The 24,567-nt window shown below is 26.2% G+C and overlaps 1 protein-coding gene across 1 annotated transcript in view; it reads left to right on the forward strand.

Moving 5' to 3' along the window:
* The window catches only part of Phum_PHUM276560 (smile protein, putative), a gene marked incomplete at both ends in the record, with an annotated part of 41,030 nt that overhangs the window by 9,242 nt on the left and 7,221 nt on the right, over positions 1–24,567 (forward strand). Inside the window, 4 exons of the mRNA XM_002426747.1 lie at positions 2,178–2,312; positions 4,144–4,272; positions 16,802–16,991; positions 24,272–24,393. Coding sequence (XP_002426792.1) covers positions 2,178–2,312; positions 4,144–4,272; positions 16,802–16,991; positions 24,272–24,393 — 576 coding nt within the window. The remainder of the gene's footprint in view (positions 1–2,177; positions 2,313–4,143; positions 4,273–16,801; positions 16,992–24,271; positions 24,394–24,567) is intronic.

The raw sequence follows: 24,567 nt of genomic DNA on the forward strand, positions 1-24,567 counted from the left end.
AAAGGCGGGGAATAAAGAAAAAAACGCGACTAAAATTTTTTATAAAAAAAAATTAAATTGGCACATTTTAAACGTGGATTATGTTTAAGGTTACCAACTTTTTCCTTTTTATTCGGTAAAAAAATTTTATTTATTACTTTAAAGTTATAAAAAAATTTTTTTTTTTTTAAACTCGCCATTTTTAATATTTTTATCACGAATATAATATAATGATAATAATTTTTTAATTACGGTCCGTTTTAACGTAATAAAACACTGTACCGAAAAAAAAAAACTACACCTTGTGCGGTTGTGGGTTAAAAAACTTTTTTACTTTTATCGAACCAAAAAAAAAAAATGAAAAAATTAATTTTAAAGGAAGGGGAAACGAACCGGAAACAAAACGATAAATCCGCCATTTCCTTTCGACGACAGCAAATTACCATTGTAATTATTCGCATAATTTTTTTTTTGTTTTTGTTTTTCATAACGAAAAGTCAGAGAATTATAGACCGAAATTCGTTTTCCACATTTTTTTTTGTTTTTACTTTCTACTAGTTATGATTCAAACATAAATTTTTTTGGGCGTAAGTTATGAAATTATAATTTTCCATAAAACAAAAAAAAAATGTTAAAAACTATTTGAAAAAAAATCAAAACGGATATGAAGATTAAACTATTATACATATTATAACGGATATAAAGTTAAACTATTTACACACGACAAAATTATTGATTGATTGACGTAAATTTGGTATTGTTAAAAGAATAAAAACTACCTGATTGAACCCGATATGGACTCAACCAATTTCTAATCGACATTTATGAATGATTACGTGTCTATCCAACCGACAAACATTCAAAAATAAAATCACGTGACTATTTGGAACGGTTCAAACCTCTTTGTCATAATCGTCACCACCACCACCACCACCATCACCACCACAACCTTCGCAATCGCCCACACAGTTTCCTTCATTCATTACATTCCTTTAATTGTTTTAACTTTTGTTTGTTTATTGTTTCGAATCCTTTGGCGATTCAGTTGTGTGCAAACAACAAACAAATACAAATAATAATAATAATAATACTAATAATAATAATAATAATAATAATAAACTAATAAATGTTCATCGTTGAATTATTGATCGGAAACCGAGAATAATTTTTTTTCCCCACCACAAACGACGCGTAAAATTTTTTTCTTTTTCGTTTTGATGTCTTCCCTCTACCTCCCACATTCCGCCCTGCCCCCGCCCTCCTTTTAAAACAATTCCTTTATATAAAAAACATTTAACCGACAGTAAAAACATTCAAAATCAAATAAGTATTAATGTAAATAAATTTTATTCTAACAAAAAAAAAAGAGAAAGAGTCAAAATTTTTCGATACTTTTTTTTTTCTTCGTATTATTATTATTATCCACCATTAAACACGACAAGGCTACTTGTCGGAGTTTTTAAGTATTTATCCGAGGTTTCTACCCGATTCCTTAGGGACAAATACTCGAATTTCGGTGGTGCCACTTATTATAAGATAGCACCACATCAATTCTTGAAGGTCTTCCTGAGTCCGTCTTTTTCGATGGGAACGATTTGTCTCCTGAACTGGGCTCCGGTGACTAACATCTTTGGAGTGGCCAGGGTCAGAAGCAGTGAAATTTACGTTCTCGTCGAGCTGCCTCAGGTCGACAGTAGAACAAGATTTGTTTTTTGGTTCTTACTTTGTCTTGTTCTCATTTTTTTTTTTTGCTCTTTTAAGCCAACAGCACGTGGCGTTCTCAGACGGTCACCCATCCAAGTTTGCACCACGCCCGATGCTGCTTAACTTCGGTGATCGTACGGGAACCGGTGTGACCAGCACGCTATGGCCGTTGGCTTTTATTATTATTATTATTATTATTATTATTATTATTATTATTATTATTCTTTTTTTTTATTCGGTTTTCAAACAAAAGAAAATAAAAAAAAAAAGAAGAAATTTTTAATAAAAAGAAAATGAAACTAAAAAAAAAAGAAGAGGAAGGGGAGAGTGGGGAGCAGGAAAAATCTATAAGAAAGAAAAAGAAGAAGACGAATTTCCCTTGATTTTTTTTTTTTTTTCATTTTTTTTCACACGAGAAATCATTTCATCTTTTCCTTCTTCTTTTTCTACTTCTTTTTCTACTTCTTATTTTTTTTTTCTGTGTGCTTTTTCAGAGAATCGAATAAATCTTACGTTTGGAGCAGCATCGCTTTGGCAGCTTTTTCCATGCTGGCAAAAGAAACTGGAATAATGGCTCTCTTGTTAAACATTTGCTACGACTTTTACAAATCGTGGCACTCAATAAAAAGGTAACTTTCATTTTTATGTTTCGCTTATTGTTAAATATATATATACTTTTATTATTATTATTATTTTTTTTTTTATGTATAAACAACTTTAATATCTTGCATTATATCATTTTTTCTTTTTTTTTTTTATTTAAAAACCGTGTAATTCTTATTATGAGATTGTGTGATCGTTTCAAATCATTTTTATTTTTTATTCTCCTCCTTTTTCCATTTTTTATTATTATTAACCGCGTATTTATTTTTTATTTATTTATTATTATTATTATTGTAACTTATTTAAATCTCTCATTCATTCATTTAAAAAAAAATATCGGAAATTATTACGTAAAAAAAAAAAAAAGAACGACGACGATGACGACGCCATTATTGTTATTGTTTTTGACATGTTTTTGACGAGGAGGTCACGTTTTACACCATCAATCACGTGACCTTCTCCCTCTCTCTCTCTCTCTCTCGTCAATTCCTTTGTTAATAAATACATTTTAGTTTCTTACGAGTTTAAAAACTTTTCTCAAAGCCTGTCAAAAAAAAAAAAAGAAGAAAAACTTTTTTTTTTACAAACGAGATAAAATTTAAAATCAAAGGTCAAATTACGACGCAACGAATCTATTTATTAATAAATTTTTGTTTTTTTAATAAATATTAATTTATTAATACGAAAAAGCAGACGATAGTTTTGTTGTTTTTGTTGTTGTTGTTGTTGAATTAAAACGAGGATTTAAAAAACTTTTAAGGGTAAAAAGACCAAAAAAAAACATCGAATTTTAATTTACTAGCTAGCGGTTTTATCATAAATTTTATCGCATAAAAAATTGACGCTTTAATAATAATAATAGTAATAATTTTTTATTATAATATTTTATAATTTAACCCCAAAATTAATATTAATGATAATAATAATAATAAATTTAATTTAAAAAATAAATCAAACTCCAGGTAATCCGGAGAGTTTGGGAGAGGATGAACGACCTCGCACACACTCACACACGAACACACACAAAAACATTTTCTAAGCTTTTAATTACATTTATGTCATGTGACTCACTCTCCTCCCCTTTTTCTCCATTAAATAAAAAAAAAAACACGGGGACCAACATCATATCTACCAAAATCTGGATCATGAAAATTAATTATAATAATTTACTTTTATACGTTAATAATTTAAATTCTATTAAATGAGTCTCTTAATGACCTCATCTCTCAGAGGCTTTTACCCTTTAAAGCAAGCTAATTTTGAAAAAGGTTCTTCTTCTCTTGTAACAACCCAAAACTAATACCAACGTGAGAGAGAGAGAGAAAGAGAGAAAGAGAAAAATATGAATGAATAGAATCGCCAAACGAGAGAAAGAGAGAGAGAGAGAGAGGGGGGGAAAGAAAGTAAAAAAAAAAAAATTCTTTCATTTTGAAAATTTGAGCTTTTTAAGGCTTTTACAACAGACTGCTGATTCGACAATAAACCTCAAAACGGTTAATGACCAATTACAAAACGTGGAAAAAAAAAAAATTAATTTTTTTCTTTTTTTTTTTTTTGTAAAATAAAAAAACGTGAAAACTTTTAGAAAACTTTTCCACACACGCTTTTTATAAATGAAAAGAGTAATGAGCGGAGGAGAGAAGGGGAAAGAGAGCTCATTGCGGATTTTTGTTAAAAGTGATGAAAAATTATCCACGTTTTTAATTTCGAATGGGGAGGAAAAAAAAATTTTGCCGAGATTTACAAAAAAAAAAAACCAAAGGCGAAATTATATATATAAATATATAAATTTTTTTCTTTTTCTTTTAGATCTGCTATTAAATTAAAATGGAACGAAGAAACTCTCCAGTTTTCCAGGAGAGCGGCAAAAGTTTTTGTTTCTTTAAGTTTATTGCTAGTGTTCCGCTTGGCTGTCTTACAAAGCTCTCTACCTAAATTTTCTAATCAAGACAACCCTGCAGCTTTTCACCCCTACAGGCACGTTAGGTAAGTTTGAAACAATGTCTTTTATATTAAATAAAATAAAAAAAAATTTTTTTGCGTTTGCGTTTGCGTTTGCGTTTGTTGTCGTCGAAGCGTAACAAACGTACCCGAATAATAATAAAATTTAACAAAAAAGTAATTTTAAAAAATTCGAGGGTGGTAGTGAAGAGGGGAGAAGGGGAAAATGGTGGTGGTGGGGAGAGTAAAAATATTGACAAAACACACAAATAAAAATTTCGTTCGTTTTTCATTTTCAAAAAAAATTCCCCCTTCCCCTACTTTTATTTTCCCATTTTCATCGTTTTTTTATTTTTTCATTTCACGACGACGACGACAACACCATTACCACCACCGCCATATTGTTTTATTTAAATAATAAAATAAACGAGTTCATAATCATCAAAACAACAAAAAAATAAAAAATAAAATTTGGCTCTCGTCAACGATAAAATTGATTAAATAAATCTGATTGTGAAAAGAGGGCGCCTTTCTAATTGGCCCTTTTGGTAATAAATTCCCGCCAAAAAAAAGGGTCAAAACCCGATTGTTTTAAAACATATTTTATAATCAAAAGTAATTAGTATAGAAATTCAATTTTCTTTATTTCCTTTTTTTTTCTTTTTTTGTCATCTTTTGCCATATTTAAATTTTCCATTAGACACAATTTGCAAGAAAAAAAAAAAAAGAAAAGAAAAAATTTTTTTTTCTTCATATAAATGAATGAAGCCAGCAGTCAATTTAAATAAAATGAAAAACTTTGGCAATAAATTATATTAAATAAGTTCCAAATGTGGTCTTCCCCCCCATCCCCAACCCCCATCCCTCTCGCCTCATCGTATTTCATTTAAATATAAATCAAAATATTGAAAGTATATAATATATATTCAAATATATTATATATTATATACGTAATTTATTATTAAAAAAAAATAAATTTATATTTTTCAATCTAAACATAAACATTGAGCGATGTTTGTTTTATAAATTTATTTGTTTCATTTCCCTCCCTTGTTTTTTTTTTTAAATTTTTATTAACGAAACTTTATGTAAATAATAAAATGACTATACACGACTACCATTATTATTATTATTTATTTGTTAATAACAAAAAGCTTATTTTTTTTTTTATTTTAATTGTAATAAAACGTTTTTCATTATCAATTAACAAAAGGTTTTTTTTATTTTTATTTTTTTACGGTTAATTTTATTTATTCTTATCACGTATTTTTTTTTTTAGCTTTACTTAAAAAATAAATTTTTTTCTATTATCATCATCATCATCATCATCATTATTTTTTTTTCCTCTCGTTTTATTTGTATAAAAGAAAATGAAAACGTGAAGAATAAATAAAATATTTTTTTTTACTCTTTCTCTCTCTCTCTCTCTCTCTCTCTAAAAAACATAAATTATTTTATTTTATTTTTTTTTTTATTCGTAAAATAATAAAATTAAAAAAAAAAAAAAAAAAAAAAGTTTTACGAATGTAAATTCATCATGAAAGAAGAAGAAGAAAAAAGAAAGAAGAAAAGAAAAAAAAAGTTAATTATTATTATTATTTTTTTTTTTTTCTACCTAAAGAAAATAAAATGAAATAAAATATAAAAAAAAAGTAATTTTAATTTTTTTTTTTTGCTGGGAGATGGAGGAGGGGAGAGGGAGAGGGAGGAGGAAAAGGGGTAAGGGGGATTTAAATATAAACTGTTGAGACTTGAATTATTTATTGATAAATTTTTCCGTCGTCGTTTTTTTTTTTTTTTTGTTAAATTTCGATTTAAAATTTATTGCAATATTTTTTTTATTAAAAAAAAATCAAAATCAAAATGAAAACGAGAAGCATCATTTAAATTTTAAATAACCCTTATCTCGACGGTGATTGGTTAAAATTTTTTAAAAAATTATTTTCAAATGAATTTTTGACGAATACGAACGATGATACCCAATTACATAAAAAACAAAATTTTAAATGACCTACTTTTTTATTTGTTTTTAATTTTATCTTTAATTTTTTAATCGTGCAAATTTTTTTCTTTTTTTAAAAAAGTGGATTTTAAGAAAATTTTTTAATAGTATCAAATAGTGTTAATAACGATCGTCTTCTTAAAAAAAATAATTTAAAAAAAAAATACAATTCGCGATAAATTACTAAATTCGTTTGAATGTTTGTTTTTTTTTTTTTTGTTTTTTCGGGAGTAAATTTAAGAAACGTCCCCCTCACCCCCCCAAAAAAACAAAGAATTAAATGTAAATTTCACGACGTTCCGAAAAAAATAAAATAAAAATTCAATTTGATTTCGCGACTTTTATATTTAAAAAAATAAAAATAAAATTATATGTGTGTTGTCGAAGGTTAGTAATCGTTTTTAAATGGGGGGCAAAAGGATCAAAAGGTTGCATGCAATCTTTTGTTACTCCTTTCCCTCCCCCCTTTTTCCCGTCAACCTTACGTTTATGTTATTTAATTATAATAATATTTTTAATTAATATTTTTTTTTAACGTTTTCCAAACCGTAATAACGACTTAATATTTTTTTTTATTTTCAAATAATAATTTTTATGTATTTTTACATTTTGTCGTCGCCTGTAAAGGAAAAAAAAAAAATCTAAAGTCACGAAAATGTTTTTTTTTTTTCCAAGAAAACAAAAAAAAACTTTCGTGAAAATTCCAACGACAAAAAAAAAAAAGAAAAAGCTCACGTGACATTGATAATCGTTCCTAACCCGACCCCCTCCTCCCCCACACCCCCTCTCCCCGGGAAAAAAAAATAAAAACTTTGGTTTTTGATGTAAATTTCAAAGAATAAAAAAAAAAATAATAACAATAATAAATAAATAAATAAATTTTTTAATGTCGTCGCACGCGAATCTAAACAAATAATTTATTATTATTATTATCATTATTGTTATTATCACAATTATTATTATTATTATTATTATTAACTGTTAACGTTTTTTTAATAAAATTTATTTTTGCACAATCGAATCAAATTGAATTTTTTTTAAATATTTTATTATTTGTTTTTATTAAAGTCTATTTACGTAACATGACGTAGACAGTTTTTATTATTATTATTATTATTATTATTATCATTATTTAATTAAGTCGTAAAAAGTTATTAAAAAAAAAATACGTATTTTTTTTGTTATAATGAATTAATAATTGACATTAAAAACATTAATAATTTTTTTTTTTTTTTTAATTAAAAAAGATTTTTTTTTTATTGTTAACTTTTCGTTTTACACACACACGTGCACGCACGCACGCACACACGCACACACAAGAGTTTTTCCCGATTAGTTTTTAAATTATTGATAAAATTTTAGTTGGAAGAAAAAAAAAAAGAAAAAAATTTTTTTTTTTTTTAAAGAATAATTTATGAGTAAGGAAAAACCAACCTAAAAACCTTATTTACAAGAAAATTTAAAAACTGCCAGCCGGGTCAGTTGCCGGTGGAAAAGTTTTTTTTTTTCTTTTTTTTTCCACCCCTCAAAAAAACCCCCGAGGAATTTTTTTTTTTTACCTGCTTTTCCTTTTTTACTTACAACCTCTAAAAAAAAAAAAAAGAGAAAATCAAAGGTTTTCTAAAAAAAAAAAGATTTCGAAATATATTTTCCATTCGTTTTTTAAAATGAAATATTATCATTATTACTATTATTAACGGGCGATAATGATAATAATTACATACTATAAAATCGAATGCAAGCACGAGTACAAACGATTATTATTATTATTATTATTATTTTTTACGACGCCATAGTTTTTTTTTTTTTTGTTTTCCTAATGTTGTTTTACATTAATTTAATTTAAAAAAAAGTTTTTTTTTACCAGGGTAATTTATTAATTTTATGTATGCAAAAAAAAAAAAAATTAATTTATTTAATTTACAAAAAAAAAACCCCTCTCATTAATTAATAATAATAATAATAAAAATAATAATAATAATAATAAAAATAATAATAATAATAATAATAATAAGAAAAAAACAAAAAGGCGAACGTTAATGATAATTATTTGTTGTTGTTGTTGCCGTTTTTTTTTTTTTATAAATTCCAAAACGAAAAAAAATTAGTATCCTTATTATTACTTTTTTTTGTTTGTTTTAAATTATTACCCTCTATTACTACCCCCACCCCCTTCCCCTTCCCCTTTTTTACTTTTACGCCCAAACGTAATAAATTTTTTTTTTTTTTAAACTAAAGTTGCTAAAATAAATTTAAAAAAAAAAATAAAATAATTTCGAAATGATATTTTTTCGTCACGTTCCATAAAGTTAAATTTTTTTTTTTTTTTTTTTTTTTTTTACGAAACGAACCTGATTCTAGAAAATTCTACTGGAAAAAAAAAAAAAATTTACAACGGAATGTAATTAACAACGATTTCGAGGCTCACTTAACTTATAGGAAAATCGGCAAAAAAAACGAAAGAAAAATGGTGGTAGCGGAAGAAGAAAAAGAAAAAGAAGAAAAGTTAAAAATTTTTTTTTTTTTTTTTAAAAAAACGTAGGATAAAAAAAACGCGTTGGAAAACGTGGAAGGGACGGGGCGTGGGCGAGGGCGAGGAGCAGGGAGCGGGGGGTAAAAGGAAAATGTGGAAAAAAACAAGCATTACGAAAAAAAAAAAAACAAGAAAATTTATCGGCCCGCAAATGTGCCGTCGATTTATTTATTTATTTATTTATTTTCAAATATTTGACTTTGATTTTCTTTTTTTTCTTTTTGACTAACATTAGCTTATACGATTTTCTTGTTTATTGCTTTTTTTCTCTCTCTCTCTCTCTCTCTCTTTTTATTCTCAAATGTTTTTTATTACATATCGCGTGACAAAATTTACAAAATAATATATATATATACATAGAAACGACAACACGAAAAAAAAAAACGTTGAAAACATTTGTGCACGAATTTTCTTTTTTTTTTTTTTTATTTACCGGTTTCCATAAAACTCACGTGAAAAATGATAAAAAAATTTATATTTAAATTAATAATAAAAAAATTTATTTATGTATTTATTATGTATCTAATTTTTCATTTTTTTAACACGTTTTTTTTTTTTTTTTTTTTTAAAGAAATTTTTCAGTAAGTTTAAAAAACATATTTTACTTTTACACGTTTCTTAATCAAAATTTAATTATTATTATTATTATTATTATTATTATTATTATTATTATTATTATTATTATTATTATTATTACTACTACTAAGTTGTCGGGTAATTTTTTTTTTTTTACACTCACTTTTTCCAAGTCACGTTTTTAAATAGTTTTTTTTTCGGAAAATGTTTTTTAAAACGTTTACGCGATTCCTTTTTAACGTATTTATAATCTTAACTATGTTAAAGTTTATTAAATATTTATTTATTTATTTATTTTTATTATAATTACAAACATAAAATTTGTAATAAAAAGTAAGAGAGATAGTTGTATAAATAAGTTAAAGGAAAAAGATGGAAAATAAAATAAAATGAGAGTGTAAAAAAGTTTTAAAATCTTTAGTTTTTCCCCTAAACATCGTTCGTATCGTGTGCGTATTTCGTTAATTTAAATTACGTCGTCGTTCGTAAACAAATGTTTTAAAATTTATATAGTTATTATTATTATTTTTAATTCGTTTGTTGTGGTTGTGGCGGCGGTGGTGGTGGTGCCATCTACAAATTCGAAAGAGAATCGCCAACTTTAAAAAAAAAAAAAAAAAAAAAAAAAAAATGAAAGACGAAAAAATTAGAATGAAAAAAAAAAAAAAAAATTTGTGACAGGGAGGAGAGGGAATAAAATAAATAAATACGCGGGAATTGAAAATTTGAAAAAATTTGATTGGTTGAAAATAAACTCGTCGTCTGCTACAAAGAACAAAAAAAAAAAAAAAAATGAAAACATTGTTTATATATTAAATAAAAAAAGAAAAATTAAATTTTTTGAACGTAAAAAAAAAAAAAAAATCGAGAAAAAAAAAGGAGTGGAAATGATGAAAAGAGACAGAAAGGGGGGAAAAAAACAACAAAATCAAAATAAAAAGAAAAATTTTTTTTTCGCGCGAAAATAAAATTGGGGGAGGAAGGGGGAGAGTGAAAAAAAAGAAAAATTATCATTTTCGTCACAATTTTTATGTTTTTTTTTTTTTTTTTCATTTTTTTTCTCGCGTAAAATCAAACAAGTAAAACTCAGAAAGAGTAAAAAAAAGAAAAGAAAAAAAAAAAAAGAAGGAAAAAAAAATTTCCCGGATAAAAAGAAAAGTTGGATCAAGATTTGATGGATGAGAGACGTGATCAGTTTCTTTGATGGAAAATCTCTTTATGTTCGCTAAATCTCAAATTTATTTTCTTTTCTACCTTTTCCTCGCGGGCTCTCTCTCTCTCTCTCTTTCTCTCTTTACAACACGCAACTCTTTTTCTCTCTCATATATATATATATTTTAAATCTGAGGTTTTTACTAAATGAGCCTTTCTCCTTCTACTTCTCATCTTCTCATCTTCATTTTATTGTAAAAAAAAAAAAAAAAAACAAAAAAAATAAATTTTTTTTCTTCTTCTTTTTCTTTTTTTACTAAAATTTAAAATCCAATCAAGACTTTTACAAACAAACAAACAAACAAACAAAACTAAAAAACTTTTTTTTTTTTTCTTTTAATTTCCCTTTAAAACTTTTTCTACTGTTACCGGCCACTCCCATTATTCAATTAATTCCCTTTTTTTTTAATATGAAAAACTCATTTCGGGGGTGTTTGTTTATGCACACGCGCATGCGCATGCAAATTTTTAATAAATAAATAAACAATAATAAAATATTTAAAAAAAAAAACTTTTAAAAAGTTAATCATTGACGCGTTTCGACGGCGTAGTAAAAAAATAAATTTTGGAAGTAAAAAAGTAAAAAAAAAAAGAAAAGAAATATGTATTATGATAAAATATTGATAACAGAATAAAAAAAAAAAAGATGAAACAACAACAACAAACAAAAACTTGAAAAAAAGTTATAAAAAAGTATTTTTAAAAAATCCAACCTCACGCTGCTGGAAAATTTTACAAAATACTGAAGAAAAAAAAAAGAAAAAAATGCAACAAACGCACAACTCTAAAACTCTCCAGACGTTGCGTTTTCTTTAAAAAAAAAAACCTTAAACAAAACAAAAAACAAACAAAAAAAATTGTTACCCAGACTTTTGTTATTGTTGTTGTTGTTGTTGTTAATATTATTATTATTATTATTTAAACCCACGTGTAATTTTTAAATTATTAATAATAATAATAATAAATTTTTACGTTAAATAATAAAATTGGAAAAAAAAAAGAAAAATGCCACCACGCGAGTTTGTAAAAATAAACAAACAAAAAAAAAACGATAAAACGTAAAAATAATGATGATAATAATAATGATGATAATACGTAATTGTTTCTTAAAGTTTAAAAAATTTACTCAACCGTTAACAAAATGAAAATATCAAATTCAATAATCAAACAAACGTATTATTTCATTGAATAACTTTATTATAAAAAAAAAAAAAAAAAGTTATGGAAACAACAAACAAAACAAACGAACAAACGGTTAAAGAAATATTTTCAAAGTTTTCATTATTACTTATATAAGAATATTATTATTATTATCATTAGATTAAAACTTTAATTATTAAAAAATATTCGAGATAAAATCGATTTTCGTAAATGTTTAATTCGTTTGTTTCGTTCGTCTCATCCTTCGCATCCCCTCCATTCGTATTTTTTTCACATAAACCCGCGGAAATAATTTTGCAACAGGTTTGCAATGATACCAACGGTAACGAAGACAATAACATGTCGGTTGGCAGCATTGATATTAACTTTCGATAACGTTTTAATTTTTTTTTTTTGGTTTAAAATTCGAATGTAGAAATAATAATAATAAAGTAAAATAAAATCAGTAAAGAATTGAAACGAGAATGGGAGGAGATGGGTGGGAGTGAAAAGGGGGAGGAGGAAGACGGGAATAAGAAAAACAACAACAGGAACAGGAACGAAAGCAGTTTTTCCTCGTTTTATTTTTTTCCCAAAGTTTTCTTTTTTTTTTCAATTTATGATTTTTTCAGTGAAATAAAAAATTTTTTAAGTTTTTCGATTGTTTGTTTTATTTTGTTTTGTTTTTCTTTTAACCACCCGCATGTATAAGATTTTACTCATTTTCTATTAATTTTCTTCTCCATTTTAATTCTTCATCTTTTTCTTCTTCTCCTTCTTCTTCTTATTATTATTATTATTAAAAGAAATTTTTGTTTTTTAGTTTTTGTTTTCTTACTTATTTATTTATTTATTTATTTAAAACTCGTAAATTATTTACTAAAAGTAACAATGAATGGAAAAACCTCGAAATAATTTTTCATTTTATTTTCTTTTACATAAATTAAAAACGGAAAAACATTGAAGAAAAAAATTTTCCTTTTTCTTCTTATATACGCGTTAAAGTTTTTATTTAAAACGAACGCGAAATAATAATAATAATAATAATAATAATAAAAAACAAACAAAAAAAAAATCTTGTTATTATAAGTTATTTACACACACTTCTATTACCACCTTTTTTCATTCGTTTTCTTTCTTCTTCTTCCGCCATTTTTTTATTTTCCTAAAAATTTTTCCTTAATGAAGGAAAATTTTTTTTTTTTCTCATGCACTGTAATAAGAAAATATATATCTAAATCATTATAGCCCGCTATATTCAATTTTTTTCCTTTTTTTTTTCATTTCCTATTTATTATTATTATAAAAAAAAATATTATTAGTGATAATTTGAAAAAAAAAAAAAAATTATATATTATTATTATAATAAAAATAAAACCTTCGAGTTTTTAATCGGGGTCATTCATCCCTTATTTTTTATTTTTTTTATAAAATTATATAGCTCACTATATAGTCCAAAAATAGGAAAAATAGGGAAAAATAAAAATAAAAAAAATTTTTTTTTTTTTTTTCGTGCAAACTATAATTTTTAACGTTTGATTTCTTTAATAGCCGTAAAACATGTAAAAATTAATATGCAAATAGCGTAACTTTTCGATAAGGGTAATTTCTAATCATCCCTTTTCTCTCTCTCTCTCTTATTTTCCTTTTGTTTTGTTTTTTCTCCCTTTTTTTTTTATTTCCAGTATTAAAAAAAAAAGCAACAACAACTCTGATTTTTTTTTTTTTTACTTTCTGTATCAGTGGTAAAACTCATAACGAAATTGATTGTTATTATTATTATTATCCACCATTAAACACGACAAGGCTACTTGTCGGAGTTTTTTTTTTTTTAAGTATTTATCCGAGGTTTCTACCCGATTCCTTAGGGACAAATACTCGAATTTCGGTGGTGCCGCTTATTATAAGATAGCACCACATCAATTCTTGAAGGTCTTCCTGAGTCCGTCTTATTCGATGGGAACGATTTGTCTCCTGAACTGGGCTCCGGTGACTAACATCTTTGGAGTGGCCAGGTCAGAAGCAGTGAAATTCACGTTCTCGTCGAGCTGCCTCAGGTCGACAGTAGAACAAGATTTGTTTTTTGGTTCTTACTTTGTCTTGTTCTCATTTTTTTTGCTCTTTTAAGCCAACAGCACGTGGCGTTCTCAGACGGTCACCCATCCAAGTTTGCACCACGCCCGATGCTGCTTAACTTCGGTGATCGTACGGGAACCGGTGTGACCAGCACGCTATGGCCGTTGGCTTTTTATTATTATTATTATTATTATCATTATTACTACTATTATTTTCATCATTATTTATAATAATGACGTCATAAAAGTCATTCATTCATTACTCTTTAATATATATATATATATATATTGTTATATTCGGTTCGTTTTTATTTTTGTAAGTAATGAACAAGCACTTAAAACTATCACAAAACTAATATTAAAAACAAGAACTTTTACAGCTAGACTAAAATCAAATGAACCAACGCCAAGCTGTGTAGCTTGCCTATATTACTTTGGTCTTTCGTCAGTCAACTGTTTCGAATGTTCGAGCAAACACTTGCAAATAAAATAAAAGAAGGAGTCTTTAGAAGCTTCGCTTCTAAAGAAGAACAATTTGAGTTCGTCGCCAGTCTTTTGTTTATAAAAAGTTGAAAATGTGAATATTGAGTACGGGATCATAACAATATATATATATATATATATATATATATATATATATATATACTTATATAGCGTTTTTAAAAAAAATTGTTTCTCTTCCCTTTGCCCGCCCCCTTTCGCCTTTTTCTTCTTCCCCTTCGCTCTCCCCTTTTTGCCTCCCCGTCCGTAAATTATTATTTTATAACGCGCGGCGGTTATCTCATTTTTGGAATTACTTTGGATTTGTGTCAAAATAATAATATAAAGAACGACAGAAAGAGAGAGAGGGTAAATCTCTTCAAAGGATTTGAATATCTCTCTATTCCAGATGACCTGTGCTCTTCATTCTCCTCCCTTCCCTTCCCTTCCACTCCTGAAAACTCCTCCTCTTCCCCGGGATCGTTAAAAAAAAAATTTTTTTTCGATCTTTTGCTTTATATTTTTACGTAATCTATATCCAACCCACCTGAACGAAACAAAAAAAGAGAGAGAAAAAAAAATAATTAAAATAATAATAATAATAACACGCACGTGCGTAACGTACGCGTGCAATTAATGCGTGCCGTAGTAAAATCAGAGACGAAGGTACCAGAGAAAAAGAAAATTTTTTTAAAAATTAACGAGAGACGTTCGCGTAAGAAGCTTACGTCTTCAGAACATATATAATAATAATAATAATATGACATGACGAATGAAGAGGAAAAACGAATTTATATATAACGATGATAATAATATAATATTTACTACCGCCATCTCCACTACCACCACCACCACCACCGCTACGACTTCCACCCTTTAAAAAATAAAAATTTGAAACTTTTATTTATTTTCTATTAAAAACTCATTTTCTTTCAAAAAAAATATTATTATTATTATTCAAAACATTTTTCTTTTTTTTTCGATAGACTTTTAGGGAGAAAAAAAATTTTTTTTTATTTTTTTTTCCTTTTTATAATTTTCCTGGAGCCTTATAATTCCAGAAAACCGTCGATTCGGGATGAGATTAAGAAGTTGATGAAAAAAAAAAAAAAAAAAAAAATATTCTGCTTTTTTATATTAAAGAAGCAGAAGGTTTCTAATTTTTTTTTTACGTTTGTTTACAGATTGAAATAAATTGATTAATTTACAATTGAGTTTTTATTATTAATATTATTATTATTATTATTGTTATTATCATCATCATCGATTTATCGATTATTAATTTATATGAAAAAGAAAGAAAAAAAAAATTAAATGACTTTTTTTTTTTTCGAAGAGAGAGAGAGAGGGGGAGGCGATTTGTATCCATAAAATTTTTTTTTTTTTTTTTTTTGGAAAAAATGAATTTTTATTACTATGGAAAAGTTTTTCCTCTTTTTTTTCCATAAAATTCTTTTGGAAAATTGTTTAAACAGGCTTTAATGGAATGTTAAGAATCAAAAGTTTTCGATTAAGTTTACCGAAAAAAAAAAGAAAAAAAAAAAGAAGGGACGAATAGAAATTTTCGTAAAAACTTTTCATTTTTTCCTTTTCTTTCTTTCTCTCCTTTCCTCTCTCTCTCTTAATCATTCTGCCAGAGTAAAAAAGCAATTCTTAAAGCGGAAACTTTTTCAAGAGACTCTTTAACTCTCCACTTCACCTTTGTATCAATTCTTTCCTTTTTTTTTCTTTACTTTTTTTCTTACTTTCCTTCTTTCTGTCTTTCTTTCTTACTTTTTAAAATTGTTTAAGAGATTGAAAACCTTCATTAATTACACGTTTTCTATCGTACTTCACTAACTTGAAATAAAAAAAAAAATAATAATAATAATAATAATTAAAAAATAAAAAACTTTTTAAATTATTTATTTATTTCCTAACGAAAAACAAAAACCAGGAGAGAGAGAGAGAGAGAGAAAGGCAAAAAACCCGTGTTAAAAAATATGTATACGATTATCGTGGTATTAGAAAAAAAAAAAAAAAAATAAGATCAATGAAAGTTTTCGTGTGGAAAACTTCTCCTGCTGCTGCTTCTGTTGTTATCACCATGCACAAGTTCCAATAATGCGGTCTCAAAACCGCCAAGAATGGTTTCGCGTCGTTGTCTTGCCATTAAACAAGTGAAAATGTGAAACGAGGATTACCACAGGACCACACGGTTTAAAATTTTCCGAAAAAAAACCTTTTTTTACTCCCCCCACCACCACCCTTTTCCTTTTTTAATGTAGTTTCGACTCGAAATACTTTTTTTTTTGAAAAACCCCTCTCCAAAAAAAAATCGATCCCGTTCGAAATTAATTAATAAATTTTAATAATTTTTTTTTTTTTCCCTTCAGTTTTCTTCCAGTTTATATTATTTATTAATTTATGGATTTTATATTAAAATTTTTGTACGATAATATTATTATTACTAAAAAGATGGCTTTCGAATGGATAAGAGAAACGCCCTCAAAACTAAATTAAATGTTATTATTCATTAACAAAAAAAAAATTTTTTTTTTTTTTCTCTATTTTCAGATTTATGACATTTTGCTATTTGACCGCATTAAATTGTTGGCTTTTACTTTTTCCCGCGACTTTAAGTCACGATTGGCAAATGGGTTCGATACCGTTGATAACAAATTATTCGGATTCGAGAAACACAGCAACTTGTTTGTTTTTTTGTTGCCTTGCTATATTAATATATAAAGGAATCGTGGATTTCGAGGTAAGAACAAACACGCACGTTTTTTACTTTTAATTAAATTTTTTTTTTTTAAATTTTAATTAATAAAACAGAAAAAAAATTAAAATTAAAATTTATTCCGGATTGCTAATTAGCGGTCAAACGCGCGCGTTCGTTCGTACGTTTGTTCGTTCGTTCGTTTGTTTTGTTGTTAACCGTTCCGGTTTAGTGTTTAATTTTTTTTTTTTTGTTTGTTTGTTTGTTTGCTTGTCTGTTGTTTTTTTTTTTTTTTGAATTAAAACGAGTAATTATCCGTAAAAAAAAAGAAAATAATTTAATTTTTTTTTGTTTAAATTTTCCCCCGCAAATTAATTTTATTTTAATGAAAAAACAATTTTTTTTTTTTTTTTAAATAATTAAATTATCGATTCGTTGAAAAACGACCATGTTTTTTTGCGCGGGGGGGGGGTTTATATAAATTTATCTTCTGCTTTTTTTTTTTTATGTTTATTTTATCACCGAAATAAATATCCGTGCGAAATTCACGACGTTCTGGAAAATATCGAAATTAATTTTTTTTTTTTTTTTTTATAAAACTTCCGTTTGAATGAAAGTTCTGTCGTTGTTGTCGTTGTCGTTTTGTCGAACATTATTGGAATTCATTCATTTCTACGACAAACTCTTTTTTTTTTTTTTATATAATTTTAATTAATTTTTACAATGAAAAAGAAAAAAAATTATCGAACGGTTGTCTCTCTCTTTCTTGTAAGATTTTATTTTATAGGTACGAAAGGTCAAAGATTTAAAATCATCAATTTAAAACTTAAATTTTCCTTTTTTCCTTTTTTACTTTTTTTTTATTCTATTCCCGCAAAACCATTGTTAAATCAATTCAACGTTTGTCGTTTGTAACTATTGAGAGTTAAATTAATGTAACCGAATCAAAATCCCACAAAAAAAAAGGAAGAATTTTCCTTTTTTTTTTTTTCTTTCTTGTAAATGAAGATAGAGAGAAATATTAAGAAAATCAGTTTATGTATCTATATATATATATATTTTATAAAAGTAAAGAGGTTTAGCGGTTGAAAGGTTAGCCGATAACTATAAAATCCCAAAGGAATGAAAATGATTATTATTATTTTACACAGTAATCATGTTTTTAACTAAAAATTTTCCATTATTTTTTCCCCCTTATTTATTAATTAATCGTTTTTAATTATTTACATAATATTTTATTTATTAATAAATACTTTAATCTTTTGTTTCGTTTAATCTATTAACTTTTAACTTAATAATTACTATTATTATTATTATTTTAGTACCAAAAAAAAAGAAAAACTTTAATTAAATTCAAAAAAAAAAAAAAAAAAAAAAACGTTGATTTTAAAATGTTTTGTTTCATCCCCTCTCTTTCTCTCTCTCTTTGGCTTTTAAACATGGCGGTTTAATTAATTTTTTTTTTATTTTTTACCACCATCTTTACCACTATTACTATTACAATAACTACTGATGATAATGATGATGATGATAAAAAAAAAAGGTTATTTGTTACCGTGAAAGACTTTGACGACAAATTATTCTACCAGCAGGAAACCCCATTTTCCTTTCATTGTTTTTAGTTTTAATTATAAATTAAGTAAAAACCCTTTTTGACCTTTTAAAATTTGATGTTTTTTAAAAAAACTGGTTTTAATAATAATACTGATGATGATGATGATGATGATGATGATGATTACGACGATATTACGTTTGTTAATTATATCGATCGATATATAAAAGTTCGTTAGACGAGCGATCGTTCGAACGGTCGGTACACGTTATACGTTTTTAATTTGTTCACTGATTTTATACGTAATAAAAAAAAAGTAATAAAAAAAAAAAAAAAAGTTTTTTTATTAAACCAAACGATAAATTAATTTTCTTTTTTTTTAATATTATTAATATTTTATATTATGATAATATAAATATAAATTTATATATATATAAATTTATATATATATATATATAGATATTAAAAAACACCCCGCAAGTTTTTTTTTTCTCTTCGCGGTTTGTTAGTTTTACGATCGTTTATATATAAAAATAACGAAAAAAAAAAAAGATTTTATATTCGATGCAAGGGGTTAAAAGTATTTTTACAAACAAGCAAACAAACAACAAACGATCAACAACCACGGTTTGTTTTTTTTTCCCGTTTGATTTTTTTTTTTTTTTTCATTAAATTTATTATCACCGTACAAATTTCTATTAACATCGAATTGAGATTGATGATGAGTTATCATCATAGTATTAATACATTGTTTCCTCATCAATTAATCAATCAATCAATCAATCAATCATTCTATCTTTTATTCTCTTGCTGAAAAATACAATTTTTTTTTTTTCGAATATTTTTCATTGAAAAAAAGATCAAGATCGAAGAACACTTCAAGAATTTTTTTTATTTTTTTATTTTATTTTTTATTTTTATTTTTATTTTTACCGCCAATTTTTATTATCATCATTATCGTCGCGTTATCATTTAATTACGTCATCGTTATAAAATTTTAATTTTAAAAAAAAGGGGGAATACGGAAAATATAGGAAAGGAAAATTTTTTTATTAATTTTTTTTTTTGGAAATCATGAGAAGGAAGCAAACGAACGTACAATTGACCTAAATGAGAGAAAAGAAAAGAATAGAAAGGAAAAGAAAATATAAAGAAAAGTAAAATATGAAAGGAAAGAGCCATCATTAAATGATGCAAAGAACGAGAGAGAGAGAGAAAGAAAAACGTAACCTCAAACAAACCTAATTTAAAATTCACTCTATTTTTTTGAATAATTCAACTTAATCTCATTTCACTGAGAATTCAACATAGAAACTTGACGTCTTGAGTTGTTTCGTACTTTTTCAAATTTACAACGAATAAATAACGACTCAAATTATTTTACCAAAAAAAAAGCTAAACAAAATGTCTATTTACCCGTCTCTCGTACTCTCCCGCCACTTTTTTTTATCATTCGAGTATTTCCCCACGCGAACTCACTTCCTCATTTTTTTTTTTTTTTTTTTTTATATCTCATTAAAAAAATTTTTTTTTGCGGTAAATTCTGACGTCACGTTTTACATTTTACCTTTCCCCCTTCTCCCCTCCCGCTCCCCCCCGGAAATAATATTTCGAAAAAAAAATTTTCTCTTTATGCGGGCAATGAAATTAAAGTTTTGATGTCACATGACGATTACGTATGGAATAAACGATAAAAATTTTTTTTTTAAAACTCGACACAAAACTTATTCTTCTTTTCTTTTGTAAAAAAAAATAAATGATACGAAATAATAATAATGATAATAATACTAACAAATTATTAATTAATTATTAAACGATAAGAAAAAACAAAAGATGAGAATTTTATTTAATTATTTATATTTTGTTGTCGTTGTTGTTTTTTTTTTTCGTTTTAAAAATTATATTAAAAACGAAAAGAAAAAAAAAAACAAGAACAACGCCATACAAACGAAAAAAAATTTAAAATGATAAAAACAATAAAATTACAAAATTAAAGTTTAATGTAATCAAAAAAGTAAAAACTAAGCAATAAAAGAATAAATAAAGTAAAAGTAAAGTCGTAAAAAGTGTTAAATAAAAATGAAGATGAAGAAGCGAAAAAATAAGGCGAGGAAGTGGTAAGGGTGAAACAAGGGTGGAAAAGATGGAAGGGGGAAAAAAAAAGAAAAAAAAAAAAAGGTAAAATAAAAACCGTATTTCAGGTGAGAAAGAAAAAAAAACGAATAAGAACAACCAACAACAACAACAACAAAAACAACAACGTTTTGAGTCGTTTTTTTAAACGGGAAAAAAAAAAAAAATATCGAGTCGACGTTTTTAAAATTTGAACAAATGATGGCGGCGGTGGTGAAACATCCTCCACGAAAAAAAATTTTTGTTTTTTTTTTTTCGGTAAGAAAATCAGTGAAAAAATATTTGGGTTAAAAATAAAACAAGGGGAAAAACGGGATGGGAGGGAGGGGAGGGAGGGGAGAGTGAAAAAGAATGTAATTTTTCACGTAGGACGTTTAAATCGTTTGGAATACTTAACGTTGTAATTTATTTTTACTACGATCGTAGATTATTATTGTGGTGAGAACAATGAAAAAACAAAATATATTTATATATACACGCGTATGCGGGAGAAACGGTTAACAAAATGAAAAAAAAAAAAAAAAAAACATGTCGCTCTCGTTACAATTCAACGACGTTTGAATTTATGATGGGTCCCATCAACCATTTTATTTATATAAAACGTTTTAAAAAAATACGCGGACGTTTTTTTTAACACGCGAAATAATAAAACGCAAGACAAACAAACAAACAAACGAAAAACAAAAATCAAACGTAAAATGAAAAAATAAACTCAATACCAATAATAATAATAAGGAAAAAAAAAAAATTCGTCATCGTATGTATGAAGAAAAATTTTCATTTGTTTTCGGAAATATTCGGTTATCTTCGGTAAAAATAAATTTTTTTTTTTTTTTTCGATGTGATTGACCCACAGGTAAAAATTATATTCTTATCTAAACTCATAAGGGTAATAAAAGAGGTTTTTTTTTCCTCGTTTTGGCTTTATCTAATGGGAAATTTTTTTTTTTTGTTTCCGGGTCCCCCATTTTTTTTTTTTTTTTTTTTTTTTGGAAAACATGCGGGCTATTGCCAAGTCACAAAATTAACATCGTTTGTTCGTTAGTTTTCTAATGATAATAATAATAATAATAATAATAATAATAATAATAATCATGAATTAAATGAATTAAATAATGAACTATTTGAATTTATTTTCGTGGCACTATTATGAGGGTGAAATGAAATGAAATTTTTTTTTTTTTTTTGGGGGAGAAAAGGTAAGAACGAGTTTTATTATTATTTTCACTCATAATCGCGATAATTCGTCTTAATGTTTGTAGGAGCCTTTTCAAAATTTATTCTAGGTCAAGGAATAAATGCCTGATATGAATGATGCTGCATGCCTTATGAATAGGTTTCATCTTGTTATAACCTATGACATCACAACAATTCTTGTAAGTCTCACTGAGACCATCTTATTTGATGGGAACATGTTATTTCCTGTACTGGGCTCCAGTTACTAACATCTGTGAAGTGCCCAGAAACAGGAGAAGTGAGATTTACAACCTTGTTGAGTTGACTCAGGTTAGAACAAGATTTGTTTTGATTCTGTCTTTATCTTGTTTTCATTTCAGTTTTTTGCTCTATTACAATTATGAATCAGTCATCATTATCTTTAGGTGTGAATTTTTTAAGTATACCTAGTAAAAGATTATACTTTATCCTTAAAACTATTTCAATCCTTAATTATTCTACTATTTCCCTCTTTCATACTTTTCTCTCATGCATTCCATTCTTAATGTATTCACTGTATACATATACAATTATTACAATATGCAAATTACAACAAAGTACACATATTACAATACAGTGCACATAGTACAACACAGTACACAAATGACAACACAGTATACAAATTACAACACAGTACACAAATTAAAACTTTGTACCTATAAACCTAAGTAATCTGAAGGCAGTTGTATTTTTCTAACCTTAAATGAAATTAAAAGAAAATTTTACACTAAACATATGGCAAAATATGTTATAATGAAACAAACTAACTTGAGAAAAGGGTTAAAATAATGTGCAATCAATAGATTCACACTTAAAACAAGAGTACAGAGATTTCACAACCACCTGATGCAATAAAGTTATTGTTAATAAGTATTTTTATTAAACTACCTCTCTTTTTATTTAGTGTGACAGAAGGTATTTAGCTCAACTACTTATAATCAGCTCAGGAGATGTACAATCATTAAATGGAGTCTGTTGTGTCTACTCTTTACATTACAATCAATTATTATACAGGCTACCAATTCCTCCTGATTTTGATACAGATTTAAAGAGGGTATTACACTATCTCTATGATAAACTATGTTGTAATGAGACAAACTAACACAAGAAAAGGCCCAAAACAACCAACAATCAGTAAATTAACCCTACAAGATTAGAGAGTGTAGAAATTTGTAACTGAGTTAATATATATCAAATCAATCATTATTAATAAATATTTTTATTAAATTACTCCAATTCTTATTTTTAATGATGAGATGAAAAAGGTATTTAGTCAACCTCCTTATAATTAACCAAATAAATGTAAAATTTTTAAAATGTTTTTTTTGGGCATTTGGCTTCATTTCTTGGTTAGGTTAACGTTTTTGCAAATGAAATTCAAGTATCAAAATAAGGCACTTACCCATAATAATCAAATATCCTAAGGCATCTTCTAAAATTTTTTACACCCCACGCTTCCATGTGTCAGAAAAACCGCTGACCACTTGTAAATTAAAACTTAAAATAATATAACTATCACTAAATAATATTTTTAAAAACTAATCACATCACAATAAACTACACTAAATCACAAAACTTTTGATATATAACTTATAACTAAATTTAAAAAAAAAACTATTAAAATTAATTAAATAAGTTGACATGATGTAAACGCGTCATGTCAACAACCATTGATTGCACTCTCGCGCCCTCTAATTATTATTTTTAATATTATTACCGCGTTCGAAAAATAATTCAAAATTCAGTTTTTTTTTTTTTTACCTTTCGTGAAACATTTAAAAAAAAAAATTCGTTATTTTTTATATTCTGGAGATTTAAATGGAAATGAGAGAGAAATAGAGGGGGAGAGAGAGAAAGAGAGAGAAAACTGGAGTTCATTTCGACGCTTTAGTCATTTTTTTTTTTTTTTTTTTTTTTGCCTCCTCGAACATAAAAGCATATTTCACATAAAATAACAATAAAGGTAGAATTAATTGTAGTAAACGTGAGTGAGACAGAGAGAGAGAGAGAGAGAAAGAGAGAGAGAGATATGGAAAACATTAAAAAACAAAATAATTTACCTTTTACACTGGAATTTATGAGTGAATTTTTCTCGCTTCCGCCTCCGTCCTGGACCAAAATATTTATGTTTGAGATTAATCCCGGACTAGTCCGAGTTTTTGAAATTAAAATTGAATTTTTTAAGATTCATCAATCATTTATTATCGACGGTTTTTAATCCCGATTAATAATTTTCTTATCAACAAAATTTTTAAAATATTATTATTATTATTATTAACGCGAAGACTGTGCGCGTATATGAAAATTAAAAAAAAAAGAGTCACAACCGATCGTATCACACTCAATCATCATTCTTATCATTATTATTATCATTCTCACAAAAAAAAAATTAATAAAAAAAATTTTTTTTTGTTTGTTTTTCCAGCATCAAAAACATCCATCGCTCGTTTTAGGTCTTTCATTATTAGTTTTTCCATTTTTACCGGCGACAAATTTGGCGGTAACGGTCGGTTTTGTCGTAGCCGAACGTTTACTATACATTCCAAGGTAAGGAAAATATGTCACGTGACAACACAAAAATCACGTTTCTATATATATAAGTACTTTACTAAATCTTAATGTAAAAGTAAATAATGAATAAAATACGAAAAAGAGAGAGGAGAGAGAGAGAAAGTGTGAAAGTAATGAAAAAAAAAAAAAAGGGAAAATTTTTATTTGGAC

Source organism: Pediculus humanus, genomic scaffold (assembly GCF_000006295.1).
Source record: "Pediculus humanus corporis 1103172107650 genomic scaffold, whole genome shotgun sequence".
Taxonomy (NCBI): Eukaryota; Metazoa; Arthropoda; class Insecta; order Psocodea; family Pediculidae; genus Pediculus; species Pediculus humanus.